Consider the following 23,564-nt stretch of genomic DNA (forward strand, 5'->3'; position numbering starts at 1 on the left):
CTTGTGGGTATTAACTCTGGATCTCAAATAATGAGAATTACTTGGCACAGTAAAAAAGACTTTATGTAACTGTATGAAAAGACACTGAGAGCTGCCTTCTGTTGTTCGTCTTATACTTACAAGCTCTTTGTCTATACTGTGAGTAATGCCAATAACCCATCCATTGAATGGGGTATAAAAGAATTGATTGAAGCTGAGTGGCATTGATTGGAGAGCTGGCAGAGAGAGATGAGAGCATTGCTGTATTAGAATCAGGTGTATTGTGCAACGGGCGCTCGATATGCTCCTCGTCCCTCTCTGAACTCTGCTCAAACAGAATATGAGCTGAATTGCTGAGCGCAGCGCTGTCACGGTAATGACACGGGCCGTCGTGATCGATGACTCTCTTAGCCAATTGGAGAGCTGTCATTTTTTCCCCTCCCCTGGCGCTGATTTTATTTAAGTTTAGACTGTAGAAAATGAGTCTCAGGGAATGAGGGGAGTTTTATTTCATTGCGATGTACAGCTGGGTAAAAATAGATACATGTTCTAACTAAATACAGTCTTCATTTAAATGATGTGATCTGATATTGATTCTTAATATCCCCAGATGCCTTTTTACAGTAAATGCATAAAATGTTTTTTTTTCTCTCTCTCTCTTTTTTCTTCATAATAGATTTGAACATTTTGTGAATCTAAAAATAATTAGGCACATTTCAGTAATGAATCAGAATGAGTATTGTTGCTTACCATCTTTCATTATGGTTAATTGTTGGTGAGTAACTCTATGCTGTGATACTTTAGCCAAATTAACTTTCAGCTTGCACCAATTATGAAACTGGCTGCTTGACGTCAGAAGTGTTTTACAATACAATTTCCTGTTTCAGCAACTGTTATTATTAAAGGGATAGTTCACCCAAAAATTAAACTTCTGTCATTAATTACTCACCCTCATGTTGTTCCAAATTTTATAAGACCTTCCTTCATCTTCAGAACACAAATGAAGATATTTTTGATGAAATCCAAGAGCTTTCTGACATGAGGGTGAGTAATAATGAAGGAATTTTCATTTTGGGGTAAACTATCCCTTTAGTACTCAAACTGCATCAGTAAAACTGACAACAAGTAGCCTATGTTGTCTAAAACATAAAGGGTTACATTGCTCAAAAAAGAAAATGTAATTACTTCATTTAATTTGATTATAGATTTCTGTACCTCCAATTTAAGTCCATTCAACCAAAATGTTATAAAGATATTGTAAAAGTAATCCATATAAACATGGAGGCTCAAATGTGCTTGCTTGATGCACATGAAGTTTCTCAAATGTGAAGCAAGTACATTTGAGTTTTCATTGACCAGATTTGCTCAAATGATGTTTATTTTATTGTTCTTTATGGTGTGGCACTTGTTCTCAAGTGTGTGTAAGAACACATTTTATCCCCAAAACCAAATGGAAAAAAATGTGAAATCATTTTTTTATCAAAAAAATTCAGTCCGCTATTACTCCCCATATTTTTTTTTAAATATTTTTTATTTATTTGTTTAAGCTATTTAACTTTATCCCGTTCATTTTCATTACTATATGTGTCTGCTTTTTATCATTATTGTATTCATATTCATACTGTATTACAGTTTAAAAATTACTTTTGCAATTATACTGTATATTTTTTTAGAAAATTTTAAAATTATAAAAAAGTATTTATATAATATATGTTGTGCACCCACAGTATGCTCTAATATTTGAGTTTGGGATTTTTTTGAATGCAGAGTAAATATATGCCTGCACATTGAAGAACATGTTTTATGAAATTGATAGTTTTGTGAAATGTAAGGTTAGAGTTATTCAGCCTACAAGTGCTGTGCTTAACATCCATAAATCCCAAATAAATGCATCTGTTCAGAGTCTGGTGGACATGGCAGTCTGTTTTATGCATGACTTATCTAGTACAGACTTGTCAAGTAGCCATTCAGGCAGTCCACCAACTAGTTGATTAAAATATGTATGCACATGTCTCATCCACTCTTTGCCTTTAGCTAGCTTTAATATCTGAGATCAAATCTCCCATTAGAGAGTCATTAAAAGACTTTACCTTCACCTCTTCTGAAGGTGTTTTTTCCCTGGTTCTGTCTCATGTCTGTGTGTGAATGTAAGTGTGACGGACTGTAATTGGTCAAGGGGTGTGTTCTTATCTGTACATGGTTTGTCAATACATGTACATCAACCATACACAAAGTGCTTCAGTGATGTTCAGATCATAATCTAGGAGAGAAGAGTGGACCATCTGAGATCGAGACGCCTCACAAATGAGAGAGTGCAAATATTGACTGCAAAAGTGACGCAACTGCGCAGGAGTCATCTATCAAACCCTCACCACATGTCCTCTCTGTCCTCATTACAGGTGTCTGAACACTCACTGAGATTCACACACTTCCACCCAGGACAAGTCAACTAATGCACTGACTTGATTTATCAAGACCAGCTGCAGCTACAAGAAGTAAGTGTTGTTTTGATTGCTTGTTTTTTGAACTGATCACTAAAAAAATCCTGAATTTGTCAATCAGCTATTGGTAATTGGCCTAAATTTATTTATTTATTAATGCAGTCATTTATTCATTCTTTCATTAATTAATTTCATTCTTTCAGTATTTCATTAATTAACAATACACATGATCCTGTATGATGAGAATTTGGTTTTCTGTGATGTATTAAGCATTGTTGCAAATTCTGCTGATAAAATGTCAGATGGTAAAATTATGTAGGTGACTAATATTAAATGGGCATTTCATGATAATTCATTAAATGTAAAGTTTAAAATTAAGTTAAAATGGTTTGAAAATTATAAATCACCATATGGAAACTACTTTTAGTAAAAATGTTTGTGTATGTTAATATGACAAATTAAATTATAATAGAATTTCCAGCTATTTTTTTTCTTTTAGAATGTTGTTCTTGTTTTGTGATGGTGCCAAAAAGAAAATTTGATCTTTTTTCTTTTGTGCCATTGTTTCACCATTATCTCAATCCTGAAACTTAAGCTGATTTTCCTCTTATTAATTATACAGTACAAATCAATGCAGAAGTAATAGTGTGAACCTTGTACATCACTCATTTTTATCAAATTTATCATCATTATTCATTAGCACCCCATATCAAAACAACCTTCACCTCTCACTGATTTCCAGCTATTTTTTTTCTTTTAGAATGTTGTTCTTGTTTTGTGATGGTGCCAGTAAAAATATCAACAGTGCAAGTATAAATCTGCCAAAAATAAAATTTGATCTTTTTTCTTTTGTGCCATTGTTTCACCATTATCTCAATCCTGAAACTTAAGCTGATTTTCCTCTTATTAATTATACAGTACAAATCAATGCAGAAGTAATAGTGTGAACCTTGTACATCACTCATTTTTATCAAATTTATCATCATTATTCATTAGCACCCCATATCAAAACAACCTTCACCTCTCACTTCCGAGCGCTTGTCGGCATGGTAACACAGTCTTAATTCCACTACAGTGAATAAAACTCACTCAAGTGTTTTCTGTCAGTCCTGCAGAGCTGCTATCCAAACCTCACTGTGACTGATCCACACAAATGCTTCATGCTTACTCGGAGGGCTCAGAAAGTCACATTTCACTTAGCCAAACTAGACTTTTCTTCGAATCCACTTAGTATGCGCGTGTTTGAATTGTGTATTGAGCCTTAGTGCACCTCTTGAGCTGGTCAAATTTAAATGTAATTGACCCCACAGCCAAGAGGAGCTTTTATGTGTCTCCTTCAAGCGAATGCTGCCGAGAGCACAGGCACACTTCCAGGGCAGGTTATGGGCCAGGCCTCCATAGGGAATACAAGCTCTCTAGGTCTTTGTCATCCTCTCGCACATCGCTGTTGGTGAGAATATGCACCTGGGTTCCCATTAACACTCACCTATGTAGATGCTGGAGTCTGCGTTTTATAAGAGAGACACAAAGGAACCATGAATACAGGGGGATTATCTGATGCCTGTCTAAAACTATCTTGATTTGATATTGTTTGCTCAGTTGAGATTGCATCAGTGTGCGTATTTGTCGACCTTTGTCATCGTCTGCCTCTCTGTTCCTAGTTCTTATTTAATCTGCTTCATTTTTTGGAATGTATCACTGACAGCTTGTGGGTATTAACTCTGGATCTCAAATAATGAGAATTACTTGGCACAGTAAAAAAGACTTTATGTAACTGTATGAAAAGACACTGAGAGCTGCCTTCTGTTGTTCGTCTTATACTTACAAGCTCTTTGTCTATACTGTGAGTAATGCCAATAACCCATCCATTGAATGGGGTATAAAAGAATTGATTGAAGCTGAGTGGCATTGATTGGAGAGCTGGCAGAGAGAGATGAGAGCATTGCTGTATTAGAATCAGGTGTATTGTGCAACGGGCGCTCGATATGCTCCTCGTCCCTCTCTGAACTCTGCTCAAACAGAATATGAGCTGAATTGCTGAGCGCAGCGCTGTCACGGTAATGACACGGGCCGTCGTGATCGATGACTCTCTTAGCCAATTGGAGAGCTGTCATTTTTTCCCCTCCCCTGGCGCTGATTTTATTTAAGTTTAGACTGTAGAAAATGAGTCTCAGGGAATGAGGGGAGTTTTATTTCATTGCGATGTACAGCTGGGTAAAAATAGATACATGTTCTAACTAAATACAGTCTTCATTTAAATGATGTGATCTGATATTGATTCTTAATATCCCCAGATGCCTTTTTACAGTAAATGCATAAAATGTTTTTTTTTTTCTCTCTCTCTCTTTTTTCTTCATAATAGATTTGAACATTTTGTGAATCTAAAAATAATTAGGCACATTTCAGTAATGAATCAGAATGAGTATTGTTGCTTACCATCTTTCATTATGGTTAATTGTTGGTGAGTAACTCTATGCTGTGATACTTTAGCCAAATTAACTTTCAGCTTGCACCAATTATGAAACTGGCTGCTTGACGTCAGAAGTGTTTTACAATACAATTTCCTGTTTCAGCAACTGTTATTATTAAAGGGATAGTTCACCCAAAAATTAAACTTCTGTCATTAATTACTCACCCTCATGTTGTTCCAAATTTTATAAGACCTTCCTTCATCTTCAGAACACAAATGAAGATATTTTTGATGAAATCCAAGAGCTTTCTGACATGAGGGTGAGTAATAATGAAGGAATTTTCATTTTGGGGTAAACTATCCCTTTAGTACTCAAACTGCATCAGTAAAACTGACAACAAGTAGCCTATGTTGTCTAAAACATAAAGGGTTACATTGCTCAAAAAAGAAAATGTAATTACTTCATTTAATTTGATTATAGATTTCTGTACCTCCAATTTAAGTCCATTCAACCAAAATGTTATAAAGATATTGTAAAAGTAATCCATATAAACATGGAGGCTCAAATGTGCTTGCTTGATGCACATGAAGTTTCTCAAATGTGAAGCAAGTACATTTGAGTTTTCATTGACCAGATTTGCTCAAATGATGTTTATATGTGAATAAAAGCCTAAATTAAATCTGTTCATCATATAAAGCATTAATGTCTCTTCAAAATAATTCATATGTATTTCTTTTACAATCTTTTTTTTATGAACTTTGCATTTTGTTGGAATTAATTTTCAATAGAGGGACATAAATCTCTCAGGTTTCATTAAAATCTTTATTCGTGTTTGAAAAATTAACAAATTTCTTATGGGTTTGGAACGACATGCGTATGAGTAATAGTTGACAATTTCTTGTTTGAGTGAACTTGCCCTTTAATTTTTCCACCATTAAAAAATACAGTTGCAGGAAAAAGTATGTGACAAACACCTACAAGCTCATCTCATTGTTTGGACTCTAGGTTAGCTGACTCCAATTAGCTTTCAGAAAAGTCATTAGCCTAGAGATTCACATACTGTACTTTTCCACCCAGCCCTGTGAATGTGTACACAGTATGCTTTATTAAATTAGTTTATGCAGACTGTTTTTTAATTGTTTAATTGAAGATCAGATTAAATTTGATAACCAGTTTATGCAGAAAACTGCATCCATCTGCATATTCCTACTGTAGAGATGCTCATAGAAATTCCTTATGCTCTGTGTGTTTATGTAGTGATCTTGCTGATTGTGTTACCTGTGTGTGGGTGTGAATGCAGACATACTCTTGCGAGTGGGCATGTTAGTGTACTTGAATGATTGTTATTATTCTGCGACCTCTGTATTCGGAGTGTTTAAGAGAGAGAGAGAGAGTATAAATGCTTCAGTGTCCTGCTCTGTGAAGCTGCACCGTGACAATGCTCAACAAAAGCCTGTTCCTCTGTGTGTCCGTATATGTGTGTGTGGTCCCAGTAGTACCATCAGCTCTGCCAGGAAGAGAACCGTGGCCCCTGAACCTTGCCCCCGCCCTTCCTACTACCAACTCGGCATACCTCCAGAGACACCTTCCTCACCTAGACATTGACACTCAGCGCGAAGGAGAGACGTTACCTCATATTGAGGGCTCGGTCGGCAAGATTTTGCTCTAAAGGTTCATGGTTATTTTCGTAAACGAAAACTGAAACTAAGACTAAAACTATTGGTCAAAAAGCATTTTCGTAAACTGAAATAAAATTTAAATTTCAAAATAAATGAAAAACTACAACTAAACGAAACTAACAACAGTAATTGAAAAACTAACTAAAATAAAATAATAATTAGCAAAAATAAATAATAGTGTTCGTGATTCAATAAGCTCTCATTCTGTGCCAGAAAATCTGACCTGTGGTTGTTTAGGGAAATACCTGTAGATGGCGCTTCATGCACATGAGCTGAATCCTAAGCGGCTATTCACAGAGAATGCGTTTTTGCCTTTAAAAAAACAAGACGCGGGAAATTAAATGGGAAATAACTATAAAATATGAAATGGGAAATAATAATAATGCACACCTTACAGCGCACGGACGTTTAAAATGTGTTTAACGTGCGACAACAACATGAGAGTAAGTTAACAGACACATAATTACAATTTTTGGATGAGCTGACTTCAGTGAATAGTCATTTTGTCACGCTTTATGATTACTATGGCAATGTCAGCCTCGAGTCCATGACACGAGCACCGCTTTGACTGTACAAAACGCATTCAAAATGAGAGAAAGCGGCAGCCACACCATGATTTCAAAGTACAAACATCATTTAAATCACCATATCGCATTTAGTTTTGAGTAGTATGAGGTTTCAAAGCATTTTAGATTGTTTCTTTTTATTGTGTACGTTCATGGAGGGAGAGACGGGACATACAGTAGTGTGCACCGGTGGCTCATCTGCAAAAGATCCAGCAAATTTGTTGTTTACAGCGTTTCAATGACGATTACAAAGAACAGATTTCCTCAAATCCAGCACTGGAGGGGTCATTGTCCTGCAGAATTTAGCTCCAACCCTGATAAAAACTCAGCTGCCTGTAGCTTTCTAGTACCTCTGAAAACCTTTACATATAACCTTTACATATAAATATTATTTTTGGTTTTTGTTCAATTGTAAAGAATTAATTTATTTTCATTATTAAGAGGTTTGCACAAGAGTTAACTAAACTGCGCAAACATTCAACTTTGCTAAAATTAAATGTCTTGCTTTGGTCTACACTGGAAGTGTTCCATTAACTCTGCTAAAATGATATTAAAATAAAAACTAATTTAAAAATTAAAAACTATAATATCCTTGGTTCATTACAGATTTTGATTTGTCTAATTCAGACCTCCCTGTAAGGAAAGATTCATTATTCAGAGTGGACTTGCATGCACATCCCCTCGATTGTATAAAGCTGTCTGGCTGTATTTGTGTGGTGGAGAGAAAGAGACAGAGTTTAAAGGCAAGTTTGTGCTTGTGGGGTCCTCCAGGACTTTTGTGTTGCACGGTGGGATTGATCACGGCATGAATGGAGGATACTGGCAAGCGTCTTCCTCAGACAGATACGAAGTGAAGAGATAACTGCAGAGAGGTTGTGCCAAATAAATTTTAATTGGAGCAAAGAGGCATTCCGGTTTTTGTTGTGGATGTGGGAGGGTCCTAAACCCCGGGCCAGGAAAACAGAATGACAATGCAGGGTAGAGAAAGAAAGTAAGGTCACTCTCAGATACACACATACGCCCCCCCGTTGTTTTTTCTCACGCCTACTCACACAAATGAAGAGTTCATAGAGCCAGCGTTTGTCGCTGATTGGCCAGCTGTGACAGCATGGCTTCGTGTTGAAGCCAAAGGGAGCTGAGTTTCAAACCACATTTTTTTGTTGCACTGTATAACTGAAGCACCTTGGGTAGAGGATGTGGGCGGTTTGTGGATGTGTAACTTGACAGCGAGAGTGGATCTATTGTCAGTTGTCATTTTGCCTCTCTCGATGTCTTTGCACAGTGTGACCAATTAGAAAGCTCTAAATACCCATGTCACGATGACACTGGTGACAGGAGCAGGCCGTGATTGGCCACTGTTACATCTTGCTCCGAATATATCGATTTTTTGCCTTCCCTTCTCCCTCTATATACTTAACACACACACATGCCCTGAGACACACGCATCTCTCTGCACAGTCTCTGCTTTCTGTCTCCACACAGCAGCAGTTTCCGGGCCTGTCTGGAGTGCTAAATTCTGTTATCATGCATACGTTATGTGAATGCATTATTGCATGCATTTTAAAAGAGAGTGACTGCATTGTATGACCAAGAAAACAACTTTAAATAAAGAGTCACTATCTAATTTTAAAAGAGAATTTAATTAGTAGCCTATGTCTTGTGTGAACAGAAACAGCGTTTTCACCACAACTTTGAAAGGATGAATGCAGTAGGCCAATATGCCAATAAGAATAAAACATTTTATTATTAAAGATGCTATGCAACGCATTTATTATTGTTATTTGTCACTATGGTTACACGCATTACTCAAGGTTATAGCAAGTTAAAGGAGTGAATTGACTCTGTACATATGCATCAGATGAGCCATTGTATCACTGTTTTATTTTCAGTAGCTTGTATATTTATTTATTTTTATAAACCTCTTACAAAGCACAAAAAATATGAACTCAGATCATAGGGTGGTATTGTGTTTTATCAGTATGTGAAGACTCATTGGCCACTCAATGAAAGCAACACTCAAAGTCCACATATAACCTTATCATTGAAATAAGCGTGCTCAGTATTTTATCACATTGGTCAAGTGTTTTTACACCGTGGCTGGTCGCATTTTTAATATGGTATATCCGGTTAAAAATAGTAATTGTAAAGACCCTGTCAAGTCCCTGAGTTCTTGTCTATTTAGTTGCACTCTGTCTAGTTGCGGAAACCCATTCTGTGCGTGTGTGAGAGATTAAGTGCTGTTTCTGCCATCCCAGACTGAAAGGCACCTTGTGCAGTGTTGGATCAAATTGATAAAAGCTAGCTTTAACCAATCACATAAAAGATGAGGCCCCTTTTTGACATATTTGTGCACTTAATATTGGAGTCAATAAAAATGCACCTCATGCATGATCAGGACCAGTTATTGTAGGGATGCATATGTTGTTACAACATATGTTGTTTTTCCTATTATTGGTCCTTATTGAATGTTTAAATGTGCATTATTTTAGATTTCGTTTGACATCATCTAATGTTACTTTAAATAAACATTTAGCAAATGTCTAAATAAATATTACTTTTTTCATGCTGTACATTATAATGTTGTAGCAGTTGTAGCATTTGAAATGGCTGATTTTTATTTAAGTTTGTAGTGTTTTTTGTTGTTTGTTTGTTTGTTTTTGTTTTTTTCTTCAAATTTGAGAATAGCTCTCTTCTTTTTGTGACTGTGTTTGTGTAACGCTTTTGTAACCGAAGTAGGAAGGCAGTTACTTTATATGTCAGTCACCAGTAAGACCTCCTGCCAGATTTCAGCTGAGTGCCACCATGCCGATTATAGGTAAGTGTGCTCCCTTCAGCAGAGCTCCTTCAGGGGCTGCCTTTGATCAGAGCTTCCTATGAACTCTTCAGCGACCCTGCCCGCTCCCGCTCCAGGAGGACGGCCATTGCTAAGGGACATAGTGCCATCAGCCCTCCAGTCCCTGCTGCCTCGTCTGCACTCCGCCAGACATCAGAAAGTATAAAGTTAGGAGGAAATAGCATCCCACTCTTAGGGCTTTTCAAGATGACTGGTCTCCTCTGCTCTGAGATGTGCTTGGTTAAAAGCCACTTCACTCACATTTGAAGGTTATTCAATAAGTTCTAGAAGTTTCTGACTGGAAGTGGAAAGAGAGGAGCTTCTTTTGAGTGTGCGTTGATGCCACTGTTTCACTTCATACTAGACAGAAGAGTTTCTGGGAAAAACAGCAAGCCTTTCGCTTTTATTTTAGGCAAGTACATTTTGTAAATGGGAAGTAAGCAAGTTCTCTTTGCATAACAGACCAGACATTAAGTTAAAGAACAATCTGAGAGTTAATGGTACATGCCAACAACAGCAATTATGTTGTTGCCAGGATGCATTGCTTTTAGCAACAAGGTGAGGTGCATTAGCTAGTTTGTTCAATAGATTGTGGCAAATTTTCTTGCTGCTTAAACTCATTACACTTTTTTTCACCAAAATCTACTTTGCAAGAATACTGCGGTATTATTGCATTACACGTTACTCATATTAGAATGCTAATGAGGCCAAACTGTCTGATGGACAGAGCATTTAGATTATTGAAGGAATGTTTTGGCAGGTTCTCTGTAAATAAGAAGTATATAACACATGCATATAAAAAACTGCTCTGCTTGATTTGGTCCTGAAGGCCATCTTCACAATACCGGAGTTCTCTGAAGTATGACAGCCTGTAAATGGAATTTTGGACCCCTGTAGTAAATGTGTTTCTGTGTCCCACGTTGACCTCTAACTGGTCAGGAGTGGTTGATAGGAAAGAAGAAGTGTGTAGGTTCTGTGTAAGAACAGGTGAGGTCACGGCCTACATCTGCAATCTCTCTGTCCTAGATCTGCCACCAGGCCTGTGCTCACAGGTCAAAACTCAGGAAGGGATTCCTCTCCCTCATGTATAACACGCTGTACTTCAAAGACCACTGCTGTCTAAATACTTGTAAACGCTGAACAAGATCATGCATGCTAGAAATACCACACACACACACAATTTTATTATAATTATTTAGTAGGTTTTCTCATAGTATATGCGCTAAATACCCAGTTTATACAAGTACACTGGGGTTTGAGTCCACATTGAAAATCTGGGATTTAAATAAAGCTGAAAATAACAAGTCTGATCATTTAAAAATAAAGCCATAATTATGATTGATTGATTGACGATTGACACTTTATTAATCCCAAAGGAAATTCAAGGCATCTAATTAGGACTTTGAAGCATTTATGACATTGCAGATTTGGCCAATTTGTGACATTGATGAAGTGAAAAGGCCAGATGTTCTTGCTTCCATTGAAGCACAAGATGCTCATTGAAAAAATTGAAACATCATGTCACTATAGCCAAATATTTTAAAGAAAAATACTTTTCACTTAAATGGTTATGGTGCTAATTATATTCAATTAGAAATGCCATGATGCCGATATTAATAATTTACACACTATCAAGCTGCAACCTTAAAACATCTTAATAAATGTATTGAGCTATATTGAGCTCTGTAGCTGTTAGTCTGGCAGATGTAGTTGAAATAGACTATTCAATCATGCCTGTAAGATGTTCAACCTTGACCTTGCCACTCTTCTGGTTTGATTAAGAGCTAAGCTTTGGCCAGCACACTCAGAGCTCTGTGTTCCCATATGAGAGGCAGTCAAGACAGAGTTAAATTCTGTAAACAGTACTGAACTCTCTCTCTCTATCCTCCTACGCTCATTCTTCACTTCCTAAAAATGCTGCACAGCTCGGCCAATCACTCTCTTCCAGTCTATCGTATTTTCTTAGTTAAATCCCCTTTACACCAAGAATGATAGCTATAAAGAGCTATAATGTGTGCTGCTGTTATGCCATCTGTAGCTATAAATGCTTGAGCTCTTTAAAGAAGATTGGATTCTGATTGGCTGTCAATGTTTTTATAATTCATCAGCTGAACAGAAAAACATTCTGAAAGTGATTCCAGCAATATTGTTCCTATGTCTTTATCATTATAGTTGTGCTATTCCTTTAAATTCAAAAATATTTTTTTACTGTACAACTGTATCATTTTAGTTATTGTCTTTGGTTTTCGAATGGCATTTTGTCCATGACGGAATCAGTCTTTTAAGCGTTTTCACACTAATAGGAATTTGCAGTGACCAAGAGATCACGAGACATTCGTTTTTAATGGGAGTTTTTTATTTTGATCTTGATACCATTGGTTATAGCATCCGATTAGGAATGCCTACTAGTACCCATCTGTACAGCCACCAGACATTAAATGGCGATCACACCATACAGGAACTTCTCTTGAGTCTTTCGAGATTAGGAAGGGCTGGGGGTCATCCAGCGGACGAGGTAAGCCAGACAGGTGGTCAGATTCCTCCATTCTGCCTTCAGAGCAGGCACGTGTCCCCCATCCCACACACGCACACACGGTGGGTGGCCGGCTTTGCTCGCCTCTGCAGCATGCAGGAGCTGGAAGTTTTTTTTTTTCTAAACAGCCATGTGCGGTGCTGCGGGGTGGGAACAACATGATCTTGAGGTAAAAGGAGCTCAGGCGTCCCCGCAGCCTCTCCTGAGCTTGATCCTAGTCGCTGCAGCTTTCCTGCTTTCTCAGCTGGATAAGGCCTCCCCCCTCTGAATATCTCCAAACCAAAATCTTGGCCAACTGAAATCTACTCGCAATTACCAGCCCAGTCACAACGCAGTTAGCATGTGGCAACTAAGCCTGCGCATTCTCTTTCACTCACTCACATACTCTGACATCGATCGCACGCACTTCTGCATCGTGGCGATGCTCCAGAGCTTGGATTAGCAGCAATGATAGGCATGACATTCTCACCGACAATGTAAATATTTTGACACGGCCTTCCCGATGCCAGTGGGCACGTCGTGGCTGCCACCTGCGAGAGAATGAGGGAGAGGCGTGTCTGACTGACTGCCTACTGCAGCACACTCTCATGACGAATAGACCTTCTAATGAGGTGCCATTTTTAATCGTTAAATATTTATTCTGCGTTAATGAGAGAGATTAGCCTTCAATATTTTTCAGCGTGGGAATCTTCTAATAGAAGTCCTGTTTTTTTTTTTTTTACCCTTTTCCTCTCTTGGTAATGAAACGTTTTATCTGCTTCCCTCCAGCCATTTCACCATTGCAATGCTTGTTGTCATTCCTAACAAGATCTGGGCTCTCAAATTCGTTTGATGTTAATTTAACAAAGAGCGTCAGTAAGTGTTGATGAGTGGGATTTTTCTGGTCATACTTTGAGTCTTGAATGTCATATGTGTGTGGCCTCATAGGGAGTTGTTTCCTCAGCTGTCACGAGGCTTGTGCGGCATTCAGAATTGAATTAAGAATGCCTTTCAAATTCCAATTCAGTTCAGAGTATGCAGAGTTGCTTTTTGAATGCAAGTAGGTAAAATTAAAGGCAGTCGAAATTCAGTAGGGATTCTTAAAATGTGTATTTTTAACTAGAAAAGCAAGGTTTGTCAGGACAAGCTTTCAATGTTACCTTGAGTGATGGGGAGATTTTAAAGAATTTTTAAGAGTCTTAAAGTTTGAAGGTTTTTAGGCCGTAACCACAGGCAGATAGATAGACAAATACAAATTACAACTCATGTATTAAAAGGAAGCCAATTCTTCCACTGACCTTACAACAGATAAATGACTGATAAATAACCATCTGTTTTGGTAAATTCCCAACATTATGGTAAAAAGATGTTGTAATTTGGATACTAGGTATCCAGAGAGGCTAGTGAATGGAGTTCCATTCCTTCAGTTCCTAAAACCAGCCAGTAATCATGAACAACTAAAATGCAAATGATTGTTCAATTCAAAATATTTTTGGGAAAAGGAATGGTAGAAAACAGTTTGATGGATGTTTTTAGAAAGAGGAATAATAGATTTAATAGCGTTTGTCATTCTTGACATTGTCCTCCCGCATTTCCTTTTGTGCATTAATACAATTCTATGTTAAATGTGCATAATGCTTTAGAAAAAAAACAAAACAAAAAAGCCTAATAATTTACCCATTTGCATCTGCAGAAAGCATCTATTACACATTTTTATTTTGTATTAATGTTAATATTTTTGTAGACCGTTTGACTTCTTGGGTACTCCCCTTGTAATTTCACCATTTTTTCATTATCTACTTTTATGTTTAGTGTTGCAACATAACAGTCTGATACAAATGCTTGTGCTTTCGGTTTTGTTTGCTTGATGATAAACTGCATCTAAAGTAATTTATTCCAAAATCATCAGGTACATCAGCGAGGCTTGCAAAGTCATTTTGTTTGACGAATATACACAGAGTACCCGCCCTTGAAAAGAGGTGGGCATGGTTAACTAATCGCTTTCATAAGGTCAATGCTGATTTTATTCACAACACTGGCTGTCACCATAATACAGCCCATCCTAACCTAAGATGGCAGCTCTCATAAAAACTACTGTCCAGATTTGAAGACTTCCAATTTAAGCTTGTCCCAGTTGTGTTAGTTATTTGGTCTCTTTGTCCTCTCCAGTTATGTCTGGCTCGCTAATTGCTGTCCTGTAATCCCACAATTAACAGAGCCTGTGCTGCAAGCATTATCAGGAGATCAGCAGCGGCCAGCGACTGTGAACCCTGCTGGAGCTCTTCAGCATGCAGCTCACATCAGTAAATCAGCTTAATTTGGGTAATTCCTTTTCAGTCACTCATAATACATTCTGTTTTTGCACTATTTTCAGAGAGACAGAGAGCGAGAAGCCGGCGTTCTCAAAAGCCAAACACAAGCAGCGCTTTATCAGCACCGCCGCCCTCATTCTCACGTAGCACTCTGAGAAATGGACGGGTAAAATAAACACTTTAAAGATGTAGTTTAGCCACACTTCACATGCCCAATTGAAGTCTGAATGGGATGAGAAGCAGCAAAGCACTTTTATCTCCGTCCACACTAAAAGAAATGCATAGATTTTGATAGATAGAGTTCAGCCTTTTTTTTTTTTAGGTTTTGATTTCTTTTTCCGTTTTTTCCCCTCTCAGCTGAGATTAGAAATGCCAGGAAGATGACAAATGGTGGGGGGAGTTTTATCCTTTCTTCTTTGGTTTTGTTCCGCCTGTGTTTCATGCACTGGAGTGAGTCTATTTGGTGTGTTATTCATGGTGAATAATCAGAGGGGGGCAGCGGCCTGTGGAATTTGACGGTCAGCATTGTGGTGTTAGGGTAGCGAGGGCTTGACCCTGGGGTTGCTGGGGCAGGGAGGCTGAGGAGAGGGTACTCTCATGGTCCCCCTTCATCTCTTTGTCCCAAACAATTGTGGTTCAGAGAATGAGCATTGCTGTTGTCACCCTGCAACCGTCTCAAATTCAGGGATTCAAAATTATAGCTCCGATAAAGCCACAATCTCCAGCTGTTTGTAAAACATTTCCTTTGATCAAAAATAAGCTGAGCTTTTTTCCCACCGTCCCCCACAGCTTGTAAATTCTATAAATAATTTGCATTTTAATTGCCCCACAGGACTGAATCCATCTAAAGATTTTTTTGTGCTATTGAAGTGTTTTGTTATTGTAGAAGCAGTCTGTATTTTTTCACTTGAAAATTGGATGTAGCAGGTAAGCTGCAGGCTCATTAAATTTCTCCACACATAGTAGCAGTTTAAAGTGCTATTTTTTTTACTTATTATTGATTGAAGCAGTCTAGTTTTCTTTCAGGTGTGTGTGTGTTTGTACAGGCAAGATGCCCATGATGCCTGCACACCTGTGGCTCAAATTCAGTGTGACCTTGGGCCCTAATGATATCCCCCTCCTCCACTTTGCCCAGAGACCTTAATTCTCTGCCCATTGTGTGTGGAAGCCCTGCTGGTCACTTTGTGCACTGCACCATCAATCCTGTAGGCTAATTAGGGCTGTTTGCCAAGGCAAGCATCACTATTTGCTCATAGTTGGGGTTAGAGGTTGAAAAAGGCCATTAACCACAAGTATTAAAATTAGGTGTGTAACATGCCCCGCACCATTTGTGCTACAGGAATGATCGATATCATGTGGTTTGTTGAAGAGAGTTGCACTATTATAAGATTTTTTACTTGGCTGTGGCTAATGTGTTTGGGTAGACTTACATTTAGGTTGGGACCTTAGGCATATCTAGGGACCATTACATTATAGATACTTGGTGGGCTCTTTTAATATGGGTCATTAAACAACCACCAGAACACCCTAGCAACCACAAAAAAAGCAACTTACCAGTTGTGTAGAACTAGCTTGACAACCACCCACATAACCTTAGCTTAATGGATTTTATTTTGTGAAAATGTAAAAATGTAGTTTGGTATAAAGTGGTGTAGATGCATTTACTTTCCAGCTGCTGTTTTGATCGAGTTTGGATCTGATTTCTGTTAGCGGTCAAGATACAAGACAAAGGCAGATTGAGTTGTTCTGCTGTAATTAGGTTAGAGCAGAAAGAAATTGGAGTGATTGAAATCTGAGAGCACCTCTGCTCACATGGCCCACATACAAGCTCAGTCAGTATGGATTAGGGGTCAGAGGTCATATTGGTCATGGGTCAGGGAGGCATGGCAGTCTTGCAGGGTAATTTATGCAGCACCACAGAAACTAGCTCCCTCATGGTTGCGTTGTACGATGTCTTGCGATGCACATTTAACACGGTGTCCTTACCGGGTGCCATGCCATCATATGATTAAAACCACCCATTTCATGTAAATTCCAGTTTATCATAACCAACTTTGAAAAGCCACGTATGACACATAAATGTGATTTTGCTATTCTTTCAGTGTGGACAGACAGTTGAGCACAGGAAATAATTTTTTGTGAATGTGTGTGTGTGGCATATCTTCAAGGTGATACCATCCTTATGCACCTGTTCACGCCCTGTCTAATCAGTCATTTTTCTTGCTCTCACACATGGTTTTACATTTACTCACTCCTTCATTTTGCCCTCATTCTACCCCATTAACACGGCCGTGTATTAGCATAAAAATCTCTGTCACAGGATATTGAGACAAAACTTTCCATTTGCTGCTAATTAAAGAACAATTGTAGTAAATTTCCAGCTTCTCTTCATTTCCATTTCTCTCACACTTTAGAATTACCTATTTAATACCAACAGCATTTTAATTGCTTGAGGTTGCCAAGTCACTGTGTGTGTATACTACCGGTCAAAAGTTTGGAATAATTAACATTTTAATGTTTTTGAAAGAAGTCTCTTTTTTCACCAAGGCTGTATTTATTTCAGTAAAAATACAGAAAAAAGTAATACTGTGAAATTGTATTACAATCTAAAATGTTTTATATTAAAATGTAATTTTTTCCTGTGATGGCAAAGCTGAATTTTCAGCAGTCATTACTCCAGTTCAGCATAAACATTTCAACATTGATAATAAATATCCTTATTATTAATAATTGAACAGTAATAATAATTTATAGTAATTAGAATTATTTAAACTCATTACGAGGGAAAATGCAATTCTTTCAAAAATGCATACGCAACTTTAGGACGTCAGTGGATCTTTCTTAGTTAGCAGTGACATTTTGCTGCCTTTCTTGCTTTTTGCTTGTCTACTTTCTTGACTGTCTGTTATCCCTTCTTCTCTCTTTGCATCTTATTTCCTCCCTTAGTCACACTCCCCCATCTCATTTCCTCCTGTGCTCATGTGTACCATTGCTCTGTAAGCATGTTTGTTTACTGACAAGAGCAGTGTAATAAACACAAGATATGCATGGCCATCCTGATCATTTCCTGGTCGAGTTCAGCTCTGAATAGTTCATGATTTGCATTCTCTGGCTCAAATGTGAAAGCTATTCTCTTGAGATTAGAAATGCTCAGTAGTAATTTCGTCCCGGCTTCAACAGCACATGCCATGTGAAACCATTCTGCTCAATGATTCAGGGCTGCCGTTCCCCCTCGCTCATCCTGTTGCTTTACCGTACAGATAATATAATGTTGAATTGGACACACTGACCTGGGTGTATCTTTATGACCTCGTGAATTGCAACGTGGCGTGATGGAAACCTGCTGTTTGTGTGCACTTGTGTTTGCTTGTGTGTGTGTTTTGAACTGATGGAGAACTGGTCAGTGAGGTTAGAGTGCTCCCAGGCTAATAATAATCTAGCTTTCCGTATCAGAATGTGTTCCTCTGTAGGGTTCATTTAGAGTTTGATAAATTTATTGCAGCTGAGCACTTTGCCGCCATTCTCCTTTTCTCTTTATAATTATCTTTGCCTCCTTCCAGACAGGTGAATTACCACATTAAGATTCTTTGCATTTATTATTAGCCTTTGAAGGTGGAAGTGAAGGTCTGTTTCTAGTTTCTAGCGTCTTTTCATTCTTTATGCTTTTTCTCTCATTTCCTTTATTTTTCTCTTTTAGCTTATCACCCGTCCTAGACAAGGTGCCTTTGACCAAATCACAGGCTATGCTTGTTCATCTGTGGGAAAAACAATCCTTTAAGTGCTAGCCTGATTTATAGTTACAGCATGGCTGGCATTGATCATGTCAGAGACTGATAGCTGGCTGTAAGCTGACAAAACCTCTCTTGGTGGGGAGAGGAAGGAGAAAATGTGCCTGCGATCCAATGATTTCCATCTCCAGCGTCTTGAAACTCGATCTAACTGTAGCTTGCTCTTTCATATGGAGATTAGTTAAGATATTCTCAAGTTTACAAACAGTGTGTTCCAATTAAAGTTTTGAATTACCCATCATCTGCCCTCCCATGCTCTAATTATAATTAGTTCTATGTGGGTCCAAAGTTCACCTTTTAAACTGTTCAAGTCACTTACCTATAAGGTCAGTGATCTCTCTATCCCACCTGTAATGCTATCTTACTGGAGGTCAACGGCTCCAGGACTATTTTAGGAGTCATGAGAAAAAAGACGACTCCATGGTAATGTAGTGATCCACATCAGCAGTCACAATAATAGCAAAACCACATGGCTGCTTGGAAGTATAAGAGTGAAGCAACATTTGGTCTAGGCTACAACCACTTCGTCAGATCTCCTTGCTTCCACCGTTTTATCCACTCTTTAAAGGTACTTGATAATGTTTGGACTGATTGCATCTCTTCTCTCTCTTTCTTCCAGGCTCTGACTCATCCTGCCCAATGGTGAATGTGCCGTCCATGCTGGGCCTCTACATGGGGCAATGTTCACCATCCCGCCCCAGTGGTGAACACCCTCAGAGCATCCACTACTGAGGCCAGCGGGGCAAGTGAAGCACAGACCTCGAAGCACTCCAGTAAATCCTAAAGAGCCCTTTGCACTGAGAGGAGCGTGCTTATTTAAAAACTCGGCGCACAGCAACGTAAAAGTCGGCAGCAAAATAGCTGATCCTTTGTCGAGTGGTGGTGGAGGAGGAGTGTCAAGAGTGATCAAGAAACCCAATCCTCTTATCCCAGGCCCAAGACGCCAGCCGAGAGCGAGTGCACTCAGGGAATGCGTGGTGGGGGTGAAAGAGCTGACTGACCTGATTGGAGGACTGTGGCTAGAGGCAGCAATCAAAGCGGAGACACACGTCATGGGCTATGGGGGCCATGGTGACCTAGCATAAATGGCTACTCCTGACCCAAAGCTTGTGCCGGTCTCTGCTGCTCAACCCTTTTCCTTTTTCCTTCTCTTTTCCTCTCTGTTGTCCTCCTCCTGCTGCGAACACTGCGACAGTCAGGCTCTCAGCCTCCCCTCTGCCCCCCTCTCTTCCCTGGTCTCGCGTTTACGCTGTGGCCATGGGGCTGTGGAAGTTAGTGCGGGGTGTCAGGCAACTCGAGCTCCACCGCCTTATCCTGGCACTCATCATCTTTTGCCTGCTCTCCATGGCTTTCCTGGCCTACTATGTCAGCAACAGCCCTAAAATAAAGGAGGCGCCTCCTTTGCCCTTTAGTGACTGTGGTGGAGTTGTTGCTGCCGCACCAGGAGGGCAACGGGCTCCTCTCTTCCTGCCCCCTTTCACAGGCCGGCAGAGGATGGTTAAAGCAGTGGATAACTCTCGAACAGAGCCTGTGGTGCTGGTCTTTGTGGAAAGCATCTACTCTCAGCTCGGACAAGAGATCGTGGCTATCCTCGAGTCCAGTCGCTTTCGTTACCACACTGAGATTGCACCCAGCAAGGGGGACATGCCTACGTTGATGGAGCATGACGTCGGCCGCTACGCCCTGGTCATTTATGAGAACATTCTCAAGTACGTCAACTTAGATGCTTGGAACCGTGACCTACTGGATAAATATTGTGCTGAATTTGGTGTAGGCATCATCGGCTTCTTCAAAGCCAATGAGAACTCGCTGCTTAGTGCCCAGCTGAAGGGCTTCCCGCTGTTCCTGCACTCTAACCTGGGCCTACGGGACTACCACATCAACCCTGCCGCCCCATTACTGTACATCACCAAACCCAACGAGGTGGAGCAGGGCCTGCTCCCTGGCGATGACTGGACGGTCTTTCAGTCTAACCATAGCACCTATGAGCCCGTGCTCCTGGCTGTCACAAAATCCTCAGAAGCACTGGCCCATTTGGGCCCCCACCGAGCCCTTCATGCCACTGTAGTTCAGGACCTTGGCCTTCACGACGGAATTCAAAGGGTGCTGTTCGGCAACAATCTGTCATTTTGGCTGCACAAGTTGATTTTTGTGGATGCCATAGCATATCTGACAGGGAAAAGACTCTGCCTGTCCTTGGAGAGGCATCTGCTAGTTGACGTGGATGATATATTTGTGGGAAAGGAGAGTACGCGTATGAAGGTGACAGATGTGAAGGTGAGTGTCTTTTCTAACTTAGTTCGTGCAAAAATTAATATTCTGTCTTCATTTACTCACTCTCGAGGCGTTCCAAACCTGTATGACTTCCTTGGTTTAGAACGCTGTGAGGACGACTGAATGATTTTCATTTTCGTTTTTGGCTGATCTAACCCTTTAAACGTTCTTAGGTTGCTCAGTGTTGTTTACCTATGAACATTCACATTGATCTCTTCATCTCACCCAGTGTGTAACAAGCAAAACTCATGTTCTTGAAATGGGTAACATAATGTATTGGCTGAGAGATAACATGGTGCACTAATGATGCTTTGAGCACTGTAGTGGCATGGAGATTCGAGGCTAAAACAGCTAGTACTCAAAATAATGTGCTTGTTAGAGCAAGGGATAATTGCTCTCTTTGGACAATGTGCCTATTAACCTCCTATTTATTAGCATTGTTGCCAAAGGGGCTGATTACATAGACGTATGAATCCCTCCCAGTGCTCATCGTCAGATTGAGTAGAAGCTTCCGGCCTCCTAAAGTATGGAAACTGCAATGCTGCCCATGGCAGTACTTTCAGGAGCCGTAAATGTGTAGTGTACACATGCAAAGATAGATACCACCCAGAGGTTGTCCTCTTTGAAGCCAGACAAAGTAAATTAACAGCTCTAATAAGAAATAATAGGGCAATTAATGTTACATTTGCATTGACAACATGAAGATGTTGTCAGCAGAGGAATCTACCTTGTCTGTCTGCTTACTGACTCAGTCAAGCAGTTAATTAGCCCGCCATCAATTATATTTGTCATTCTGTTACACAAAGTCAGTCCAACAAGTTTGAAATGACATTCTACAAAACAAAATTCTACAATAACAAAAGTTAGCAATTGGTCATTTTAAATGTAGTTTGCTAAAATGGTGAATGGAAGACAATGGTGACAGAAGAGATGTCAAATATTTCTCTTATGTTAGAGGAATAGCTTACACAGTAATACGTATTCAGTCATTTATGTGTCATTACTCTGCCTCTATCATTTCAAACTCGTTGGACTGACTTTGTGTAACACAAAAGAGGAACAATAACATGGCCACTTTGTTCAATATAATGAACTTTAGAATAGAATGAAAAGCTCCAAAATTACAAATAATTGTAATGTCAAAAAATGATTACAGAAGTTACATTTTAGGTGAACTATTACTTTTCTATCAAGATGCATAACATGGGTGGGAATCATGGTCATACCTTGGAAATGTTAAAACCTACCTTAGTAAAATATTTTCACTCGTTAAGCTCACCCTCAGGATTCAGGAAAGTAGAGCTGGGTTTTGACACAAATTTCACAATTCGATTTGATTCTCATTCACAAGCTTGTGATTCGATTCGTTTCCCAATTTGATTCGATTCGATACAATATTAATTATTTTGGATATATATCTGATACACATGCAAAATTTTCTCATGGGAAAAAAAAAATCTCTTAACTAATGCTGTAAAATATACATGAGAGTCAGTTGGTACTACATTACTAAATGGTGGCTATCATAAAAAATATATAAATTAAACTTTAAAGAACAGTAAAAGTTATAATGAATATACTATATGGTGCACATATTTAGCAAAATGCTCCTCTCTACAGTTTATTTTTCTATCTGACTAATGAGTTTATGGTCACGAATATGTTTTTCTGAGGTAAATGTGACGTTACGTGACATTGTTTACCAGCTGTTATATTGACGTCTTTGCGCGGCTGAAACACAGATTGAGCGATTACAAGAGACAGGATACGGATTGTAAAGTTGTCCTCTTTCTTTTAACTTACCTTCAGATGTTTAGTCATGATTATTTTGTGCTGAAGCTGGTATTAATGTGGAGGAGATGATTAGTTCACGTGCGCCTTGCGCTACCGTGTCTGTTGAACTGAGGCGCCGCGCTGCAGCGATCACACCACAAAACAGCACCAAAATGGCATTTATTGTTTAAATACTGCAATACAATGGACAGATTTTGAAATCTGAGACTTTGCTTCATATTAAAAGTACCGAAGCACAATGCTTATTGCGATATATTGGATGGGAGGTGCCCTTCAATGTTCCGTCCATTAACTGAAAACAGGCTAGAATAATCGATTCTTGGGATTTAAGAATTAATATAGTTTCGTAAAACTGAGAATCGATTATAATCGAGATTTTGATATTTTTTACCCAGCCCTACAGGAAAGACATCTTTAATCTAACTGAATAATATCTCACCTTTTTGGTGGTTCTTGCCTTTTTTTTTGTATAAACCAATATCGTGGTGGGTGCTCTCAGTGCCTTTACTCAATTTCATTTTCAGCAAATGCGCATGCAAATGTATATTTAATATTATGTTATACTTTTGTTTAAAATGTGCTGTCTTGTGTAACACCTGAGGGTATCCATCCTGTACCTTGGTATGAAAACCAGCTCTCTCAATAGCATCTGTGCCCTTACAGTGGAATTTTATGGAGCCAGTGTTATATGTTTGCCCCATAGATTTCCATTGTAAGTGCATTTTTATCAACACATTTTGTTTTTGCAGACTGAGGGATGAGTCAGTTATTTTCTGTGGTAATCAACAACATGCCACAGATGCTGTTGATAGAGCATAACTTGTATTTAGCCCTGAACATCCCTTAAAACCCAGCCTGTTACACAACTGGTGCTATTTATTATTTACTGGTGAAAGAATGTTTGAAAATGTATGCAGTATCTCATTTCCATATGTTTTCGTTTTACAGTCAGTCTTAATCATAATGGTTACTGGG

General features: G+C 39.0%; 1 protein-coding gene across 2 annotated transcripts in view; it reads left to right on the forward strand.

Annotated features, from left to right (window-relative positions):
• The first annotated feature begins 2,217 nt into the window (after nucleotides 1-2,217).
• LOC107726987 (bifunctional heparan sulfate N-deacetylase/N-sulfotransferase 2-like) overlaps nucleotides 2,218-23,564 on the forward strand; it is a 32,771-nt gene continuing 11,424 nt past the window's right edge. Inside the window, exons 1-3 of one of the 2 annotated variants that reach the window (XM_016536728.1) lie at nucleotides 2,218-2,474; nucleotides 14,638-14,743; nucleotides 19,141-20,798. In XM_016536728.1, the coding sequence (XP_016392214.1) occupies nucleotides 19,779-20,798 (1,020 nt within the window). In that variant the 5' untranslated portion in view covers nucleotides 2,218-2,474; nucleotides 14,638-14,743; nucleotides 19,141-19,778. The remainder of the gene's footprint in view (nucleotides 2,475-14,637; nucleotides 14,744-19,140; nucleotides 20,799-23,564) is intronic. The other variant, XM_016536726.1, reaches the window with a different exon arrangement.

The sequence above is a fragment of the Sinocyclocheilus rhinocerous genome, unplaced genomic scaffold, assembly GCF_001515625.1.
Source record: "Sinocyclocheilus rhinocerous isolate Xijiao unplaced genomic scaffold, SAMN03320098_v1.1 scaffold4684, whole genome shotgun sequence".
NCBI lineage: Eukaryota > Metazoa > Chordata > Actinopteri > Cypriniformes > Cyprinidae > Sinocyclocheilus > Sinocyclocheilus rhinocerous.